The sequence below is a fragment of the Apteryx mantelli genome, chromosome 34, assembly GCF_036417845.1.
Source record: "Apteryx mantelli isolate bAptMan1 chromosome 34, bAptMan1.hap1, whole genome shotgun sequence".
Classification (NCBI taxonomy): Eukaryota; Metazoa; Chordata; class Aves; order Apterygiformes; family Apterygidae; genus Apteryx; species Apteryx mantelli.
In genome coordinates, this window is record NC_090011.1 from 773189 (window position 1) to 794887 (window position 21699).

The window sequence follows — 21699 nt, forward strand, 5'->3', positions numbered from 1 at the left end:
GAGGCCTTTCCAAACTTCCAAGAATTCCACTCAGAAAAGTGAGGGAGAGGGGATACCTTTATAGGGTGTGCCTTTGTTGAGATGTGTTTGCATTTACGATCTGCAGTTGGGCTTTGTACCTAAATGCAGCTCCTCTGCCACAGTGCAGCAGTCCAAAATGAAACCTCAGGGAATGACTATCATTGAAATATATTAAAAGAACTGGAATAATCTTAAGGAGACAGACGCTCCAGAAATTTGTTCTTGAGAGAAACATATCATTTAAAGAATTGTGCCATGGGGCAGTGTTCTCTTTGCTCACACAGTGCATATATTGGACAAAATGCATACAAAAATTAAAAAAAAGGAAAACAGTTTAAACAAAAGTATTAAACAATGTGCAACATAAAATATGATCAAATACATGCAATACCTACATTGCTATTAAGCATTACATTTGTCTAAGAAAATGATATAATCTGATTTTTCGTTTCACAGCAAAATTACCATATCTAAAATAATTATTCCTCTTTAACTGAACAGACTCTTATTGTTGATTCTTTCTGTGAATTTTTAAAGAATGGATACACTTCCTCTGAGAATGCACAGTCTTTAAACGTGAACATCACAGACATGTCAGTTACATTGAAAAAGGTCAAAAGCTTCTCTTCACAACTAAGGTAAACTCCAATTTTCTTGGGCTTTTTCTGCACCATGACCCGGGTCCAAGGGTCAGTTCTTGCCCAGTAATCTTTCAAACTTGAGCCCAGAGCCCAGAATCCTTCTTTCGGTGACAGGGAAAATATTCCCTTCCTCTGGATGGATTTTCTGGCTACTCCCAGGTCCCAGTCATTGCTTTTTTCAACTTCCACCTCCCAGTAGTGCTTCCCAGAGGAGAAACCTTCTGAGCCCAACACGCAGACAACTGAATCAAACCTCCCTTCATTCTGAGTCACTTTCAGAGCATGTGAATTATGCCTAAAACTCTTCCTGTCCTCAGCAATAAGCAAGTTTGGATGGGCTGTGCCTGCATCAACCTTGACATCATCTGCAACAAATACATATTTGAGCCTTTATAATCACTTCTCTAAAGCCAAATATTCAAGAAGAGAAAGAAACTGTATTCTACAGACTTTCATCTTGAAAATCTCCCTACAACTAGTCTAGAAAGACCTCTAGCCTAGAGTACAGAAGGACTGCAGTCATACATTATTTGCATTTTAACTTTAAAATATTTCATTGTTAAGTGAAACTTATTTGAAAAAAACCCTCAACATAACACACCCATCGTAGACAGTACACTGCAATAAGTTCCTTAGTTGGACATGGTGATCTATTAAACAAGGTGCCACTGCAATTTTGGGGATCAACTTCGCCTCCTAAGGAGACAGCCCAAAACCCAGAGTTTTGGCAACTTTCAGAGCAAAAAAGTGTCTCTTGGTGCAGTGAGGCAGATATGAATTTTAAGGTTCAGCAGTGTCAGTCGAGGAAAATATCAGAAAAGTTATTACAGCCCTCATGCACTTGAAATTTGAGTGGGTTCAATGAATGCGGAGTGTCTGACACCATCAGTTTAGATCTGAAGAAACTTTGAACAGATCAGTGGAGTTGAAAGGCAGTGATTTAGGTATAAAGAAGAGTAGGATCAAACTCAAACCACTGCAATATTTTTATGTTGGGATTTTCTTTTGGGGGGGGGTGTGTAAACTTTGCTGATTAAAAGAAAGCATTCTTAACTTTACTGAGCTCTCTGGCAGGAGGTTCCATAGTGCTAGGTCTTTTCATTTTGATCCAGAAAATGTACTATTCAACAAGAAACACACTGCAGGAAGACAAAAGCTACTTATAGAAATCAGGTTCATATGCTGAATGTGTTTGGCTGGGATTTTTAGTTTTTGCTTCTTTTCAAAAACCTAAGAACACTTAAAGCTAACATTTTCACATTTAGTCTTTTCTTTGAATGATGTTGAAATGTTCCAGTGAAACATTATTCTCAGTGGATACACACAAACCTTTTAATCACCTTTCTTAGCTTAACAGTGACTGAATTTTAAGATTTGGGGTTAAAAGCTTTAACTAAACCTGAGGTAAAGCAAATCTCCATATCACTGGAAAAAAAGGTGCCGGACTGATTCACAGTCCAGTCCATGCTTAGCACTGTTTCTGCTGTGTGCATGGGTTCCATGGAGGCCCTCAAGCGACTGAGTACACATAAGTAAATGTATTATTTTTACCTGCATAGCCACGAGCCTTTCTGAATTCTGAAAAAAAAAAAAATCAGAAAAAACAAATAATGAAAAGATTTCCTAATTCCAAATTTTCCTACAGCTGGCAGAAAAGAAATCTCAGACTTAAGTTGTGTTACAGTCACAAAACAGAGAGGTTAAACTATGCAGAGAGTAAAACAGGTCAACTGATACTCAGATTCTGTCTCACTTACTCTCTTAAGCCCTGTGATTAACTGTGAGGTCTCAATAAAGATCTTAAACTGGAATGAGAATGCTAGCCTGTCTGGAAACTACTTTCCCTCTCTGGTCCCTTGAAGTCCCATTTGCTGTCTTGCCTGGGGTTCACTCAGATAGCCATCCTTCACCTGCCACACTCCACACTTCAAACTGCCTGAGCTCCCTGATCAGCAGCTTGGCATTTCTGGGGATGCAGAGAGTCCCCTGTGTGACACTCATGTAGATAATGTTCAGCCACATTTCACACATTTATCAGGCTCAGGTGGATATGAAGGAACAACTTGGGTAAATTTTGCCTGCATAGTCAGCAAATCCTTTGAAGGCAGGAAGAAGTGCAACTTCCTGGTGAGTCTCCGAGCCTGTGTAACTGTGACAGCTTTGTGGAATGGTGGCTGGGGAGGGAAGGACAGAAGAAAAGATGTGCCAAATGCAGAATCTGTAGGATGAATGGAGCTGCTGACAAGTCAAGTCCTACAAGTAAATATTAAATACTGGTCAGGGCAGAATCAGCTGAGCTTGTGCTTTGGGTGTGAGAGATGTCAAGAAAGACATGACAGCAAAGGCTCACGAAAGCCTGAGATGTCAGTTTAATGGGCTACCTCAAAGGTAATTATCTGCATGGAAAAATTGTCCAGTTTGGGGTGAATGACTTAGTATGAGAGCAAAACACACTGAGCAGACAGGTGTGAGACATGCACTTGGAACTGTCTGCAGAAAAGGCTTTGAAACCCCAGGAATACAAATTACAAACTCTAAATTAATTGCACTGGAAAACAGAAATCCATCCCTTCTTCTGTACAGACTTTCCCTTTCCCTCGGTTCAAGCCTTAGAGTCCATGAGGATTTTATAGCCTGAGCAAGTGCTGAATTTAGTCTGAGGGATGTGGACAAAGAAACAAAGAGATGGTCCAGTTTTTGTCATTATGGAGCCCAATTGCATATTGTGACTCCAAGGAAAAGATCCTTGAGAAAAATAGGCCCAATATCCTTCTCTGAAGAAGAAAGTAAGAAACAGGTGTGGAGTGGTAGTTTGGGGAAGGGTCTCGTAAATCAGTCTTTCTGTTCCTGCCAGGAGAAGGGGAATGGGAAGACAAAATGCAGTGATTATGCTTTTGCATGTATCCATCTCTTTGAATAGCAGGAGCCTCCCTCATGTTAACTGCTACCCCTGCAGCAGCCAGATTTGATTTCTGGGTACTGCCACAGTTGTATAATGCTTTGGCCATAGCCACTTTACTGCCATGGGAATATGCTGCTTGTGGATTTCCCAGTTCACGTGAGATGAGACCCACCTCAGAGAAGAAAGAATGCCGCAGGTAATGAAGAGTAATGGACAGTTGAGGAACTGGGTTTGGGGCAAAGAAATACAAGAGACCTGTATTTCATTAAAACAAATGAAGTGCTGCAACTTGATACACAATGCACTCACCAATTTCTTTCCTCTGATCCACTGCAAACAAGATAGACAGAAAGAAGGCATTACTGTGGTACACATTTCAGTACTTGTCAGTATTTGAAGCACTACAGAATGGCTTGTCATTTGGATAAACTCATTAATATCAAAGTTCAGCAATATCCTGTAAAGCCATGTATCATTACACCAGTTCTGGAATCTCCAGAGATTTTCAGGCAGTCAGATCTACCTAACATTCACAGTCATTCCTCAATGGGCTCTTGTCTTCCCTAAGCATACAAGGAGAATCGTTTCAAACAAGGACGGTTAGAATGTACAAGTGATAGGGGATAACACCTAACATGTCAGAGGGTAAGAGAGATAAAAGTATACCCAACTCATAAAAGCAGGAGACAATCCTGATCACAGGCACCTCAGCACTGCAGAGCTGCCCACGCCTTTTGCAAGGAAAGGACACCCGCAGCCTGCACAAGCTGACTTACCAATCTGGCGGTCAAAGCGTGCTGAAAGACAAAGACATGACACACATGGCACCTCCACAGTTGCTCTTGGGAGCCCCCAACCAAAAGCAAGAGGCCAAAGACACCCCACGGGTGGCCAAGGGGCAGAGAGGAGGGCAACGCAAAGCCTGCTTGCAGCAGCAGCCCTGCTGAGGCATGGGGCATTGCCCGGGCCTTGGGCAGCGCTGGCGGGGGGGGTGGCTGGCTGGGTGGCTGGGTGTTGGGGAGATGGTGCTTGTGGGGTGTCCCTGCTCACACTCTGCAAGGCCTCTGTGCCATGGGGGAAGGCATGTGGGGAAGGAGAGCAGCTCACCTTTCTCTGCTCGAAGTTGTTCTGCCGAGCGACCGTGGAGAACAGCAGAAGAAGACATCAAGTCAGGAGAGCCCACTAACTTCCTGACAAGGCCCTCCACCCAGGAACTGCTCAGCCCAGCGAGGGACACAAAGAGCCTCTCGCGCGACACATGGCTCACAGCCCTTGCAGCTACTCCTCCTAAGGAGCTTCTGACTTTACAAGGGGTCCTTCCAACCTCCCAACTGCCACCACTCCCTTCCCCACAGGGCCCCACCACTGCCTTGCGGCCACATCAGCCACATCTCTCCCTTCCCACAACACACCCTTCCCTCACCCGCCTTGACACACCACAGCCTCCACCAGAACCAACACCACCAAACAGCCCCTCCCCACCTCCGACCCGGACCCCAGGGATGCCAGAGCCTCCCTGCTGTGCTGGCCGTGGCTCCCGCCTCATGCAGCTCTCCGCGGGCACCAGGCTGGAAGGAGGAGGAGGGAAAGCCAGGACATGCTGCCTTGAGCCCTGCTCTCTCCCGGCATGCCAGACACCAAACAGGCAGCCTCGGCAGGCTCTCCTTCCTTTCTCGGACTCTCAGCGCACGCTTGTGCGTGCTCTCCCACCTCTGGATCCAGTCCCGCTAACAGCTGGCAGACGCAGCCTCCGCGCAGCCAGGGAAACTCACCGTTCTCCTTCTGCAGTTTCTCTGCAACAACACAAGGGCAAGGGAGTACACGTTGGTTAGCATGCCGTCGCCAAGAAAGGCAAGGGGGGCCAGGCGTCCCGGGTGTCCGGGGGCACCGGGAGGAGTGGCAGCGGCTGCCGTGCCTCGCAGCACCGTTGTGATCAGGTGGTGCCAGGTGCTCTGCCCCACCTGTGTCCTCAGCAAGGGACACGCGGGCGGCCGCGGGCACAACACACTCCTCTAGACCAAAGCACGCTGGCTGGTCTGCCGGGCCACATGGCACCCAGAGACACCCCACACTCCCACCTCCATGCCCGCGCTACCCCACACCCATCAGGGCCCTTCTCAGCACAGCACAGGAAGCCTTCTCCAAGGCAGACTTTGCTGCCACCAGCGCCTGCGAGCGGGGCCCCTGGCCTCCTGTGGGCACCCAGCTGGGGTGGCAGGCCACTGCACGCACTCACCCTTCTCTGCATCCTTCCCCGCCTCTCGTTGCGCCTGCAGCTCCTCTGTGAAAGAGGCAGGGGTGAGTGGGCAGAAGGCAAAGCAATGACGGCGCGCCACCCGCGGCAGCTCCGGCCAGCACTGGCGAGAAGGGCTCCTTGTGCTCTCAGCACAGCAGCCTCCAGCCGCCAGGGGAGTCCAGCCCAGAGCCCGCGCACCCACGCGCTCGCCATGCCGCAGGGCCGTGCCCCTGCCTAGCCCACGCAGCCACGGCTGCTGCTGCTGCTGCTGCCTCCACGGGTGTCACAGCCACATGCCGCTGCACAAGGGCACATGCCACTGACGCGCACCGCGCCTCGACTCTGCCAGCATCTGGCCAGGCAGGAGCTGCAGTAGCCCACCCACAACCTCCCCACACCTCCTTTCTGCCTCTCGCACAAGCACCTCCGGCGCGCCTTTCCCAACTGGACTGGGCATTGCGTTGCCTTGCCCGGGGGCTCGTTGCCCTCCTGGGTCACGCTTTGTCCCCACAGCTCGGCAGGCAGGGCCAAGCGCCTTCACGAGCCCAGGCAGGCCGGAAGCGGGCGCCGTTGTGAGGACGACATCCCACGGGCCCTGCCAAATGCACGCAGGTGAAGAAGAGCAGCCAAGCAGCCCAGGAGAGGGCGGTCCCCATCACAGGCGCCTCAGCACTGCAGAGCTGCCCACGCCTTTTGCAAGGAAAGGACACCCGCAGCCTGCACAAGCCGACTTACCAATCTGGCGGTCACAGCGTGCTGAAAGACAAAGACATGACACACATGGCACCTCCACAGTTGCTCTTGGGAGCCCCCAACCAAAAGCAAGAGGCCAAAGACACCCCACGGGTGGCCAAGGGGCAGAGAGGAGGGCAACGCAAAGCCTGCTTGCAGCAGCAGCAGCCCTGCTGAGGCACGGGGCATTGCCCGGGCCTTGGGCAGCGCTGGCGGGGGGGGTGGCTGGCTGGGTGGCTGGGTGTTGGGGAGATGGTGCTTGTGGGGTGTCCCTGCTCACACTCTGCAAGGCCTCTGTGCCATGGGGGAAGGCATGTGGGGAAGGAGAGCAGCTCACCTTTCTCTGCTCGAAGTTGTTCTGCCGAGTGACCGTGGAGAACAGCAGAAGAAGACATCAAGTCAGGAGAGCCCACTAACTTCCTGACAAGGCCCTCCACCCAGGAACTGCTCAGCCCAGCGAGGGACACAAAGAGCCTCTCGCGCGACACATGGCTCACAGCCCTTGCAGCTACTCCTCCTAAGGAGCTTCTGACTTTACAAGGGGTCCTTCCAACCTCCCAACTGCCACCACTCCCTTCCCCACAGGGCCCCACCACTGCCTTGCGGCCACATCAGCCACATCTCTCCCTTCCCACAACACACCCTTCCCTCACCCGCCTTGACACACCACAGCCTCCACCAGAACCAACACCACCAAACAGCCCCTCCCCACCTCTGACCCGGACCCCAGGGATGCCAGAGCCTCCCTGCTGTGCTGGCCATGGCTCCCGCCTCATGCAGCTCTCCGCGGGCACCAGGCTGGAAGGAGGAGGAGGGAAAGCCAGGACATGCTGCCTTGAGCCCTGCTCTCTCCCGGCATGCCAGACACCAAACAGGGAGCCTCGGCAGGCTCTCCTTCCTTTCTCGGACTCTCAGCGCACGCTTGTGCGTGCTCTCCCACCTCTGGATCCAGTCCCGCTAACAGCTGGCAGACGCAGCCTCCGCGCAGCCAGGGAAACTCACCGTTCTCCTTCTGCAGTTTCTCTGCAACAACACAAGGGCAAGGGAGGACACGTTGGTTAGCATGCCGTCGCCAAGAAAGGCAAGGGGGGCCAGGCGTCCCGGGTGTCCGGGGGCACCGGGAGGAGTGGCAGCGGCTGCCGTGCCTCACAGCACCGTTGTGATTGGGTGGTGCCAGGTGCTCTGCCCCACCTGTGTCCTCAGCAAGGGACACACGGGCGGCCGCGGGCACAACACACTCCTCTAGACCAAAGCACGCTGGCTGGTCTGCCGGGCCACATGGCACCCAGAGACACCCCACACTCCCACCTCCATGCCCGCGCTACCCCACACCCATCAGGGCCCTTCTCAGCACAGCACAGGAAGCCTTCTCCAAGGCAGACTTTGCTGCCACCAGCGCCTGCGAGCAGGGCCCCTGGCCTCCTGTGGGCACCCAGCTGGGGTGGCAGGCCACTGCACGCACTCACCCTTCTCTGCATCCTTCCCCGCCTCTCGTTGCGCCTGCAGCTCCTCTGTGAAAGAGGCATGGGTGAGTGGGCAGAAGGCAAAGCAATGACGGCGCGCCACCCGCGGCAGCTCCGGCCAGCACTGGCGAGAAGGGCTCCTTGTGCTCTCAGCACAGCAGCCTCCAGCCGCCAGGGGAGTCCAGCCCAGAGCCCGCGCACCCACGCGCTCGCCATGCCGCAGGGCCGTGCCCCTGCCTAGCCCACGCAGCCACGGCTGCTGCTGCTGCTGCTGCTGCTGCTGCTGCTGCTGCTGCTGCTGCCTCCACGGGTGTCACAGCCACATGCCGCTGCACAAGGGCACATGCCACTGACGCGCACCGCGCCTCGACTCTGCCAGCATCTGGCCAGGCAGGAGCTGCAGTAGCCCACCCACAACCTCCCCACACCTCCTTTCTGCCTCTCGCACAAGCACCTCCGGCGCGCCTTTCCCAACTGGACTGGGCATTGCGTTGCCTTGCCCGGGGGCTCGTTGCCCTCCTGGGTCACGCTTTGTCCCCACAGCTCGGCAGGCAGGGCCAAGCGCCTTCACGAGCCCAGGCAGGCCGGAAGCGGGCGCCGTTGTGAGGACGACATCCCACGGGCCCTGCCAAATGCACGCAGGTGAAGAAGAGCAGCCAAGCAGCCCAGGAGAGGGCGGTCCCCATCACAGGCGCCTCGGCACTGCAGAGCTGCCCACGCCTTTTGCAAGGAAAGGACACCCGCAGCCTGCACAAGCCGACTTACCAATCTGGCGGTCAAAGCGTGCTGAAAGACAAAGACATGACACACATGGCACCTCCACAGTTGCTCTTGGGAGCCCCCAACCAAAAGCAAGAGGCCAAAGACACCCCACGGGTGGCCAAGGGGCAGAGAGGAGGGCAACGCAAAGCCTGCTTGCAGCAGCAGCCCTGCTGAGGCACGGGGCATTGCCCGGGCCTTGGGCAGCGCTGGTGGGGGGAGTGGCTGGCTGGGTGGCTGGGTGTTGGGGAGATGGTGCTTGTGGGGTGTCCCTGCTCACACTCTGCAAGGCCTCTGTGCCATGGGGGAAGGCATGTGGGGAAGGAGAGCAGCTCACCTTTCTCTGCTCGAAGTTGTTCTGCCGAGCGACCGTGGAGAACAGCAGAAGAAGACATCAAGTCAGGAGAGCCCACTAACTTCCTGACAAGGCCCTCCACCCAGGAACTGCTCAGCCCAGCGAGGGACACAAAGAGCCTCTCGCGCGACACATGGCTCACAGCCCTTGCAGCTACTCCTCCTAAGGAGCTTCTGACTTTACAAGGGGTCCTTCCAACCTCCCAACTGCCACCACGCCCTTCCTCACAGGGCCCCACCACTGCCTTGCGGCCACATCAGCCACATCTCTCCCTTCCCACAACACACCCTTCCCTCACCCGCCTTGACACACCACAGCCTCCACCAGAACCAACACCACCAAACAGCCCCTCCCCACCTCTGACCCGGACCCCAGGGATGCCAGAGCCTCCCTGCTGTGCTGGCCATGGCTCCCGCCTCATGCAGCTCTCCGCGGGCACCAGGCTGGAAGGAGGAGGAGGGAAAGCCAGGACATGCTGCCTTGAGCCCTGCTCTCTCCCGGCATGCCAGACACCAAACAGGGAGCCTCGGCAGGCTCTCCTTCCTTTCTCGGACTCTCAGCGCACGCTTGTGCGTGCTCTCCCACCTCTGGATCCAGTCCCGCTAACAGCTGGCAGACACAGCCTCCGCGCAGCCAGGGAAACTCACCGTTCTCCTTCTGCAGTTTCTCTGCAACAACACAAGGGCAAAGGAGGACACCTTCTTTAGTATTGGAGTTTTGACTGTTTTTTGGATGCGTCTTCTCTGACTCACTCTATCCCTCACATTCATACACCCATGGGGGAGTTCAGAAGAAGAAAATGGACTCCAAGTGCTCACTGTACAAGTGATACACCTGCTGCCTTTGTGTTGTCATTGGTGGTATTGGGAAAATTGGGTGAGAAATTTCTCCATATTCCTTTTTTAATCTATGTGTCACTGAAGCAAAATCAGCATGTGCTGCATGATTTTTTATGGGTGGCCTCCCACCCATAGCCTTCAGATATGTCTCCCAGATGCTTAGGCAAACTCACCTATCTCCTCTTTATGTTTTTCTGTAAAAAAACACAAGAGGAAAAGAAGACACACTGGTTAGTACTGCCAGTATCACTGGCTGTTACCCCTTCTTCCATTATCTTGCACTAATCAGAAAACTTCTGCTTTTGTCTTCTTAGTAATTTCCCTTCAAGAAGTTGGAGGCTATGCCCCATGCCTTCTTTACCAAACTAATGAAGCCCACTTCCTTCAGCCTTTCCTCACAGTTCATGTGCTCTAGGTCTCTGACTGTCTTCTGCACCCTCTCCATTATCTCCATCTTTCTCTTCAACCAGGGACCTCAAACTGAACACACTATTCTAGGTGCAGCCAGTGTTGCCTAAAGGGTAATAACAACTTCCCTCTCTTGGCTGGCCATAACATAGCCCCCTGCATGGTTTGCCTCATTCATAATGAGAGCACAGAGTCAGATGAGCTCAACCAATGCAATTTTCATCAGGGCTGCTACTCAGCCAGGTGTTCATTTTCATGCCTTCCACCTCTGGGACAAGTTCCCTAGGGTCAGCCTCATCTGCAACCTTGTCTTTAAACAGAAGCACAAGGGCAGCGCAACTTACTGAACTCAAGGCCACTGAGACCAAGGCAGACAACATAATCATTTCCCTTTCCCTAGGAATGTGACTGGACTGCCTCTTTGAGGCACAGCATTGGGGCAGAGGGAAGAAGGAGAGCTGACATGGCAATCTGAGAAAGCACCTGGAGAAAAGGGCTTGTCCCTCCTGACATAGGGATGGGAGGGCAAAGATAACATGATGTCACTGTGCAAATGTGTGCAACAGCTTTCACACAAAGAAGTTAGTCCTGTTCTGCCTGGAACAAACATACATTTTTATCATGGTTTGACATAGGTCTGGAAAATCCCTAGTGGCTTGAAACAGGCTGATGGTAACTCTCTCTCCAAAAGATATCATCCAAGGAAAGGAGAAATTAACTGTCCTTTGTGGGATCCAGGTTAAAATAAATGGCTGGAGGTGGTTTGTCACTCAGCAGGTAGTAAACCTGTTGTATTCCTTGATGTGTGTCCTGTACACAAGAAGGTGTTAGGACTTGAAGGGGAGGCTGGTTAAGAATCTGGAGAAGATAGCCACTGACTGTTACTGTACAGAAAACTACAGTAGGCTCAGAAAACCCTCTTAGCTGAAGATAGTCTGAGGGTGGGAAATATTAAAGGGAAATTGTCCTATATGAAATGGGTTAGGCCTTATCTTGCTCTTCCCTGGGGGACCCTGCTTATGACTGCTCTTGGAGACAGGACAGAGCTGGATATACTCCTGAGTGAAACCAGTACAACCACTACTACATTCTCATCATATGCAAGAACATTTTCTATACATCCAAGACTATTGCAATACATGTTTTTCCCATGGGTGTCAGTTGAATTCGTGTCTCACTGTACATGTGAAATATTGCCTAGTGAAAGCCATGTTTGGTTTCAGTGCTGCAGGGCAGGATATACAGCTGAAATGCCCTATCAGGTTTTCTGACAAGTGTGAAGTCCCCAGTAGACATAATTTGGTATAGGGGGAGGAGATGGGAAGAGCATGAAAATGCTGCATCAATAACTCAGGTCCCCTTTCTTAGGGAAGGAATAAGGAGATCTAGGCATGAAAGATCCCTCCGTAAAGTAGATCCCTCCTACAGTTTGCTCATTTCCCCCCCATTGACACTAGAGCAAGAGTGGAAAACTAGCTGAAACTTCACTCCAAACCTTTGAAGAATCACGGATGCATAACACTTACAATATAAACTACTGGTTTATGTTTAGAAGAAATAAACAAAAAAGCAAGCAAACTCACTTGTGCCAATGAAATGATGCCATAAGATATTTGTTAAAAACCCTAAGATAAATGTCAAAAACAGAACAACATTAGTATCATCATAACTGAACCTGAAGCCTGAATAGTTAAATTAGAAAGGTCATGATCTAAAAGAGGACAGATGTATTCATTCTCTCAGAATCTGAAGTCTTCATATACTGACCAAAAACTGAGGATCTTATTTCATACAGAAATGCCCCAGAGGCTTTCTTAGAAGTTTTGGCCAGTCACAGGAAGCATCAATGTCCAGAAACCATGTACTTACTTTTGTTTCTCAGAAAAGTCAGACTGTTTACTTCCTTCCGCTAATAATAGGTTTGCCAAAATATATGATTTCAGTTGTCTCCAAATATTTGCAAATATTGGTTGATTTCCTGGATTCCATCCAGTGGGAAAAAGAAGTGAGCACAGAAAGACACCAAACTCCTAATGTCCTAACAGGCAGATGCCCAGTTCATAATGAATGGCTTTTGTATTCCATGCAATACAGTACCAGAAATAAAATAAACAAATAATATGAACAGGAATGCTGAGAGAAAAAAAAAGTGTTTGCAGTTGAAAAAACTGATTTCAGAAAGTTTGGGTACTAGAGGTACAGAAGGTCTGGGAAAAGAAAGAGAAGCATTTTTCTGAGATTAGGAGGAAAGATGTTGATTTTTGAAGATGACGGGTACATTTGGAAGAGTGGAGTAGCCCTTGAGTGAATTCAGTGAATAAGCCTGAGATTCGCTTGAATGAATACAGAGTTGTGAGTTTCTTGGGAATAATGGGCCGTCCCTGGCCTGGGATGCCCGTGCCCCTTGGGAAGACTGTAAGGAGCTAGACACTCTGGGTTACAGTGAGATTAGAAGTTCAGTGGCAAGAAGACCTGTGTAAAGGGGTCTCTGGCATAAGGAACAACAAACTTACTTTTACCTATCAAGATGACTGAACAAAAGAGGCAAATAAACCAGAACCAGCCACCGTTTTCTGAAAAATGGAGAAAAAAAACCCAATAATACAGTGACATCATTTTTCTTGCAATATAGCACGCACATACACAGAGCAGCAGTGGGGTCACATAATCTGCACCATTTGGATGTGGTTGGCAGAAAAAGTTTCAATAAAAATTGACTTGGAAATGTGATCATGAACACAAAAATCCTTAAAGAAAGCTTAAATATGACACAGATTTTGCATTTTATATCTATGCTTTGTGTCCAAGAATTTTCCACATGCACGCACCCACAAACCTGAATTTGAGATAAACAGGGAAGTATGATTTTTCTCACTTGGGAAGATTTTTATTTTCTGTTTATTTTTGCATTTTGCCTTTATTCAAGAGCCTGATCCTTTCCTCAACTATCTCTTAATGAAGTAATATTGCTGTAAGGGGTATCACAGAAACACTTCAGTTAAACACTTTAGTTTAAGAGAAGTTGACCTTTGAAGTTTTCACTATGTAAAAATTACAAATAGGAAAGCTCAGCCTTAGCTATGCTGCTCAATACTATCTTTCAACCAAAGAAACCTTCTTGTAGCCTAATGCCAAAATATCTCTTTACTGGTGCGAATCTCAGCAGCTGACAGTGTAAAGACCTGCCAGAAAAATCCTTCTGCCAGCACTGAAAAATGGAGGTTCAGGCTGGGAGACAGGCTCACATGCACTTGTCTCAGGAGCCCACTCTCTACCTGCCTTTTCATAGGTCAGCGGATACACTTCCCCTTTCAGCCACAGTCTTGATACTGGAGTTCCATGACTGCAGAGCACTTCACTGTCTTTCTCAAAATTTTGAGCAATAGAGTCCAGAAGGGGATCAACTATTGAGTGTTGTGGGAAATGAGTGAAATAACTCACAGCATTAGGCCCATCCTTATCATTAGTGAAGAATAATGTCTGAGTAAGAAGAGAGCAATTTCTTTTGCTCAGATAATGCCAAAGCACATGAAATAGCCCTTAATTGCTGCATACCTGACTTTTGAGCAAGGAGATGTAGACCAAATTCCATATCAGTGGTCATGAAAGCAGCTGGCGGTTGTCCACAGGGTATCTCGATGGAGCTTTCGATTGCAAAAATATTGTCCTCCTGCAGAATGTGTGTCTGGGCCAATGAAGATAGGTCTTCTCCTTGGTGATTTACCCACATAATTTGGGGCTTGACATATGATCCTCTTATTCTGCTTGTGTATGCACAAGTGCTTGTCTTTTGCAAAATCATTTCATTCATGGCACCTGAAAAAGAGGACACTTAACACAACCACATCTGACACAACACAGAAATACTGTGTGCCATGAAAAAAGAACTCATAGAACACCTGCATTTTTTGTTGTTGTTTCATCTCCAGTCAAATCCATCTGGATTTGAGCATTTAATTTCAAAAACTTCAAAAGCAGCAGGAAGAACTTTCACTTTTTCCACTTGCAGGTAAGTAACTTTCTGTCTAAGTCAACACGGATTTTCACAAGAAGCTCTCAGTAAGATCAGTGCAGGCTACAGAAATGAGCAGCTAGGCATAAACAAAAGCAGCATTTGTCCTCTGTGATTTTAGTAACTGGAAGGTCCTTCAGAAACAGAAAAACTTCCTTGGAATCAAGCCCCCTAACCATTCCTCTTTTCCATAGCATGCAGGCTCTTTATATTGTGCATCATATGTTTAAAGGCAAGTAATGCTGTGGGAACTCCTGTCTTACACCAAGAGCAGTGAGAAGGCTGCCCTCAGCACTTCCATGAATCATCATTTCATGGTGTCCCCCTGAAGATGTCACAAGGCCAGCCCAAACCTCCATAACCCAACAACAAAGATTTCTCCTAAAGAAGAGATCCTGCAGGATGCCTGGGGCCTCAGAGAAGGCCTCAGAGAAGAGCTGCCCAATTTCAGCTCTTTTAGCAGTAATGCAGGAGACTAAGCCCCTCAACAATGCAAGCATGGGTGTGAAAATATGACCTACCAGTTCGGCTTTTCTTTGCTTTGGGGAGTATGACAGCACACATCACATCTACATTATCGCAAGGCACAGTGATGTTGCTTTGTACTGTGAAAAGGTCTCCCTCATTCCAGGTTACGCTGGTCTTGGCCTCCACATTTATTGTCTTTCCTCCGTAAGTCCTCCAAAGGACTTCAGGCTTTGGGTACCATCCTTTTGACTTACATGTGTAGCGACACATGCTCTTCTCTAGCTGATTCCTTTGAAAAGTTGGCTTATTCCCCATCTCTGTAACAAAGTTAGAGTTTTTGCAATAAGGTGCTCTCTGGAAGAGACTATTTCCTTGTTAGCATTTGGGACATATCTTCTAGGATGGGGGATTTCCACTTAGGAGGGAAAGGGAAGCTTTACCACATCCTTGTGCTCACTGCACATTGACAAATACCCTCCCCAATTATTTTTATTTTTACCAATCAAAACAGCTCTAACCAGAGGGGCTGAACATTCACAATCCTAGAATAGTAAATAACAGGGATATTTAGCATCTTAATTCAGTTCTCCATTGAGCTCTTTTCCCACATGACAAGCCACATGCCCTCTCCCACTCAGCACCCAATTTTCAACTGTTCAGAGCTGAAGCAAAACTTTCCAGTTGTTTCCTTTGCTTATGGCCCCATGAGAAGGTGTCAATGTCTAGCAGGGAATGGGCAGACCCAAAGAGTCACAACGGGAATTGAACTCAGCATAGTCATAGCAGATTACATTTCATTGTGAAAATTTCCCTGCTTACTTGTGACATCAAGATGAGTAATAGCTTCCTGTGAGCCAGTATCGTCTCTCACAGCACAAACATATGCCCCCTCGTCTGCTACTTGCACTTGTCGGATAATCAAGAGAAGTGTTCTTCTCTCCCAGCGTCCCTCAGTCCTGCACCATTCTTCATTCTGGCACTGCTCTACCACCCCTCCCAGGCTGGGGGAAAAACACAGTATAGTATTCTTCCCCTCTTCCTTTTTGTACCAAAGCACGCTCATGTTAGAGGGGACACTGTCTGCCAGCCAGCAGTGCAGAGTCACTTGCTCTCCAACAAGGACAACTGGGGGATCAATGATGATGGTGATGGGAACGTCACCTGAAAAGAAGAGGTAGGAGAAAAGGCATTGTTTTTCCCTGCAAGTGTAATCTTTCCATAGAGGGAGCAAAATGGAAAAGCTAGATGTGTTGGATGAGTTCAAAAGAGAAGGCTGAGCTCTAAGTTAGGGTCTCACAGTCCCTGCAATAATGTAGACAGGATCATGAGTCATTGCTACCAGCTGCTCCAGGCACAGACATGCTTAGAGTTACCAGATTTCCAGATTTCTTATACATTAGGTGTGTTATATATATGTCCATATATATATATCCATATATATATGTATGTCCATCCTTCAAGGCATTATAAGGCACTGTTGGCAGCAGTATATACAGGAGGACAATGAGTACACTGAGGAGTGGACTGCAAACCATAGTTTCCTGAGCTTGGATCAGTTTACCACACGCAAGGTGCTCCATGGCAATCATCTGTGCATAGGCCTTTGCTCTGCACAGGCCCTGGCTGACACTCATGCAAGGTTGACCATGCCTCTTTCATATGTGCTATGTAGTAAGATAATACACCTGGGCTGTGTCCCTGAAATAGATGACGCCCCAGAGCAGCACTCAATTGTGGTATCTGTCATCATTTGAGATGACTGACGTTATCGCAGACTTGTGCTTGGAGCTGTCAGACACAATGCAGGATCTACAGCAGATCTGCTCCTTTCTACAGTAGATCTGTTCCTTTCTGAAATATGAACTGAAGTACAGGCATGATATCTTAGAATAACTGGCTGTGAATGTCTACATTTAGGCAACTGAACTGAATATTGCATCTATTTTAAGAGTCCAGCAACACTCTGTTTTCCTGGGTTTGATACATGAGGTTGTTCTTGGCCTTCTCATGGTGGATACAAGAGCAATCTGTACGTAAGTGTGCAAGTCGAGGGACTGGAGTAGTAACAGCCATTCTATGCTTTTCCACTTTCCCTCAGCAGAGAGGTCCAGAGACCCACCTCAGAAGCTGAATCATGGGAGGGTTTAAGGTGGCTGAAAGTAGTAGTTTAAATCAGAGCTGACTCCTGACCATAAAGATGGAGATAGGATTAAAATGAATATCCTTAAGGTGATTCATGGAGCAACAGGCATCTCAGACCTAACCAGTCTCCTTCTGGAGATGTCAGTCCACATAACCAAAGTTAGATTTCATTAATCCTCTCTCCCCTAGGGTCTCTTCACTCTGGACAATGCTCCTCTAGTGATCAGCATCTAAGATGGGCAACAAAAGAGATATTTAGCCTGGTGGCACTCCCTTTCTTTTACTAATGCAACAGTGTGTAAGGTTTTTGTTCATGCTGAAAGAAAAGATTTGGAAGAGAGGAAGGGAAACTAGACCATATTTCAAAATCCAGTCTCAGCTTCCTCTGTGGTTTATATTTTCTTCTTTTCATTGCATGACACTGATATTGCACAGGATTTTGGAAATCAGCATAAGGGTTCATCATACTTATTCCTATTCTGTAGCTAAGGTGAATGGGTGGATATATTAGGGAGTTTCTTACCTGTAAACCACTTGGTAAATAAAAAACATATTGGAACAACAAAGAACAGTGCTATTTTGAGTTGTCTTTCTGAGCATAGGAACTGCATGATGCGCACATTCCTTAAATCTTCCAAAATACTCATATTGGTCAAGTCAAGTTCCTCCTGCAAGCAGATGATACGCTGTGAGAATGAGCAACAACTCCTGAGAGGAATAAAACAGAAGTAAATGAATCCTGAGAAACACAGAAACTTTCTGGAGCAAGGCATAGAAACCTCCACAGCTCTTTGCCACATAAGGGACCTACCCACTGAATGGATAACTGATGGGGAGCAGAGTCCTGGGAAGAATAGACTGGACCCATAGCACAGATGTTAGACATCAAGAGTGGAAGTTATCTAGCTCAATGGTACCATCTGCACTGCAGTCAGTCATGCTAGCCACATATGAGCTGGTTATCCTGATCTCATTTACAACCAGTGGACATAAACACACATTTCTAAGGCACAACTCCTGTGATCTGGATGTCAGGGACAAGAATTGTGCCCTGAAATTCAGAGACTTTCTCTCTGTTGACCATTAAAGGGGCTAGGGTGATTAGTGGAAGGGCAACCCAGAGGCTGTGGGATATATTAAGTGGGAAACAATTGGTACACCTACTGCTGCTGTTTATCCTGAAGTGCAAAATGCGTGATGCAGGTGGAAAACAAACAATAGTGAGACTGCATGAAATCAAGTATTTAGGACTCTCATCTAGGTCTTTTTCCCCTCTGCAGTTTAAGCATTTTTTAAAAGATAAAAAAGAAGAAGCAGTCAAAGCAACATATACAGGATTGAAAAATCTTCCTCTCCTATTTAAACCCTTCATGACCTAACCAGGCTTCTTGTTACTATCTGACATAGTTCTGACATTAGCTCAGTTCACACCATGAGCCCCACCAAGGATTTAAATGGTGGTGAAATCCTTCCTTTTGCATCTCAGGATCTCAGCAGAACTTAAACACTTGGTTGCTGTCTGCTTCTGTATTTCAGGGAGTTGTTCCACTGGTGGTGTGCTGAGGAAAATTTTTGCCTCATTTCCTCCTTCCCCCCCAGTTATGTATGCTGCCAGACACTGGGCAGTTTTCCAGCACACTCTGTCAGCATTGCTCTCTTAGGCTGGAAGTGTCTTTGAATTTAGACTGCCAGAATAAATCTGTAAGTGATTTTTGCTTCCTAAGGATCTACTTCACAAGCACAGAATTGCTTTACAGAATGATTACATCACCCGGGGCCAAGGTTCTGGGATTTCTAATAAGTCATACTATTTTGATTCTAAATGGTACAAACACAGTGTGCAACTCTTAGAACTGATGCAGCCTTGCTCTCATTGTAATTGAGAATAATTCTGTTTTGGTGTAAACTCTGTATTTCTTGTCTCTGCTGGCTAGACTCTTGCAGCTCTGTATTACATTAGAACATAACTGAACAACACAGGGAGCATGGACGGACCTTTGATTCCCTCCTTCCAGCTGCATTCTCTGATCTGGGGTGCCTTTGCCTGCTCTCTCAGCATTAAGAATTGTGGCGACTGCATAGCATTCTCAGCTTTGTCATTGTCAGGGCCCTAAGTGCACTAATGGACCTTAATGGCCCTGACCACCCTCACCTGGGGTCTCCAGCCACACCTTATGCCCATTGCTCTAGGAGCTTCATTTAAGCTCGGGTTGTGAATTTTAGTCTTGTTTCTGGCCCTGCCTTCTGGAGGAACCTTGGATTTGTTCTGTAGGTAGTTTATCTCCTGGGTGGACTTTGGATCAACACTATAGCTTGCCTCCATCCTTGTTCTCTTGCTTCTGATTAGATTCCCTAGATGGATCCTGGATGTGGTTTATCTCTTTGTCTTGTCTGGGGCTGTTCATGGACCCTGTTGTCAGCACCTGGCTCTGCCTGCCATGTCCAGACCCTGTGGGACTCCTCCCTGTTTGTGGGGTTACTCTCAGCTCCTGGCTGTCTTTCTCTGCAGGAACAGCTGGCTATCTTAGCTCTCTGACTGTCCCTTTCCTGGAGTATAGGAACATCTGACTTTCATAAAAAATCTTGATGAAAGGCCAAAAATCCAGGATTCCCACTGTCAGTCTTGTACTTACATTATTAGGCTCTCAAACAATAAACAGGCTGTACCACCTGCCCTTGTTGGCTCCTTCTAAGGAACTGAGCTGTGCTTCATACTTCCCTACTTGCCTTGGCACTGCAGCAGTCTGTCACTTGGTGCACTATCCTGGGGCCAAGAATGCTATCCTGGAAGCAGGTATGAGACAGGGTCACAGAAAGCCCTGCTTTTGTTGTTACAGACTAGCAGGAAATGGCATCAGCCTTCTAGATCCCAGGGAACTGTACAGTCCTGGCCACTATGCAGGAGAATAATCTATCTGTTTTCTTCATGGATGACTGAGAGAGAGGGAGTGACTGTTCTGTGTCTCTAGCAATCTCCTTGAAATTGTTTGAGGGTTCTGTCTCAGGAGACTTCAGACAAGCAATGCTCTTTCCCCACATGCTCTAGAATAAGTATCTCTCTTTCCCTTTCCATATGGCTATCCATCTTCTCCAGAATTGCCCCCTCATACTTTGCCATTGCATTCATAATTCGACACCTTTCAACAACTCTTTTTTCTCACACTTGCAGTCCCATTTAGTTGTGACTTACTACTACCAGACACTGTCTTCCTTCTGTTACAGTACCTCTCATAGCTAAATCAATTAGTCTGTGACCCTTGGCATGCCTCACCCCACATCTCTATGGCTACGTTATCTTGCACCTGCAATCTACCTTAGCTTCAGTAAGCTTGTACTCTTGTCCTGTCTCAGCAGAAAACATCAATGAACTGCTGTTGGGCAATAAAAGAGCTTTTATGTAGGGCAGCAAAGCTGGAGTAACTGTTAGTACGTAAGGAAGCACCTGTAGAGTACGCCATGACTTGCAAGGATCTGACGCTTTAAATGTACAGAGTTTGATGAGAGGGAGGCAATGCAAGCATAGTACAGTAAAATGCTGCACATCATAGTGATCACCTGAAAAGCAGGTTAAGGAATAACAATACATCCACAAGTAAGTCTCTTCCCTCTGCTGTACTGAACACCACAGCCCAAACTGCAGAGCTGCTCCTCAGAGAAGCACAACTACTTATAAAAACACATAATTATCCACACTCTGATTACCAGTTCAGAAGAAGTCATTCCCATCAGAAAGCTCTCACTTATAAGATCTTTTCATAACAGCCTACTGGAAGGACAGAGTATTAACATGTTCATTTCAACCATTCAAGATTTCAAAAGAATGAAAACTCAGTAGAAAGTATAGCCGGTTGTTGTTGTGTATAACCTTGCCCTCTTCTTCCGCAACCCCTTATTCCTTGTTATGCTAAATATTTCTACCTATATTATATACTTTTATAGATGCTTACCATTTCAAAGCAGTGAATGTTACATTTTTAAACAAAGTAATAGGCCAATGAAATAAAATAATTACATCTGCAGTACGATCTCAAAACACTACATGATTAACTGACATAAATATACAGAGGATTTGTTATTGAAATACCCCCTCCTTAATAATTCTAAGATATCCCTTGCCCTATTCCTTCTCATTACAGTAATCTCAAGATATCTCTTGTTAGGAATTAAATACAATATACCTAGCCAAAAAGACATTTTTATATCTATATCTATATCTATATCTATTTCATTGCTATTTCTTTGTGCATCCTTTTCAGCATGAAAAAGCCTTGTGCTCTTACCTGTTAGAAGAGCTCTCCTGGCTATGAGATTTTTAAAAAATGCGGGAAGAAACAAACTGACCAAAGTCGTTTACCGGCTCAAGTGGGAGGAGCAATTCTCCACTAATGGGAGAACAGTAAGCGGACAACCTCTCATCTGTGACTGATGACTAAAATCCAGAAGACTAGTATAATATGACAGGTAAATATAAGAAAATTCTTCCTGGGGGTGGAAAAAGTTGGGGATACGATATCATTATGCTAAGGTAAGGAAGTGGAGCAGCTGGAAATCTTAGCTTTTTCTCAAAGTAAGGGGGAATTAAAAAGGGGAAGAAGAGATATATTTATGAACATTTTTGTATAATAGGTTTCAGCTTGTCCAGAAGACAAAAAGGGATTGCTCTCTATATATGTAAGGATATTGTTTTAATGTCCAGAATGTAGATGGACACTGAGCTGCTT

General features: G+C 47.4%; 1 protein-coding gene across 1 annotated transcript; it reads right to left on the reverse strand.

The window, feature by feature from the left end:
- Positions 1 to 236: 236 nt before the first annotated feature.
- LOC106482026 (butyrophilin subfamily 2 member A2-like) lies at positions 237 to 21271 on the reverse strand. The gene is made up of 22 exons (XM_067314262.1): positions 21259 to 21271; positions 17502 to 17686; positions 15656 to 15997; positions 14890 to 15153; positions 13912 to 14172; positions 12876 to 12929; positions 11940 to 11981; positions 10122 to 10142; positions 9757 to 9777; positions 9092 to 9112; positions 8761 to 8781; positions 7999 to 8043; positions 7535 to 7555; positions 6870 to 6890; positions 6536 to 6556; positions 5801 to 5845; positions 5337 to 5357; positions 4672 to 4692; positions 4341 to 4361; positions 3874 to 3894; positions 2214 to 2240; positions 237 to 1027 (listed from the first exon to the last, which is right to left on the reverse strand). Exons 2-22 carry the CDS (start codon positions 17623 to 17625, stop codon positions 501 to 503), a joined length of 1962 nt encoding a protein of 653 aa, XP_067170363.1. The 5' UTR covers positions 17626 to 17686; positions 21259 to 21271; the 3' UTR covers positions 237 to 500.
- Between the last annotated feature and the right edge of the window lie 428 nt (positions 21272 to 21699).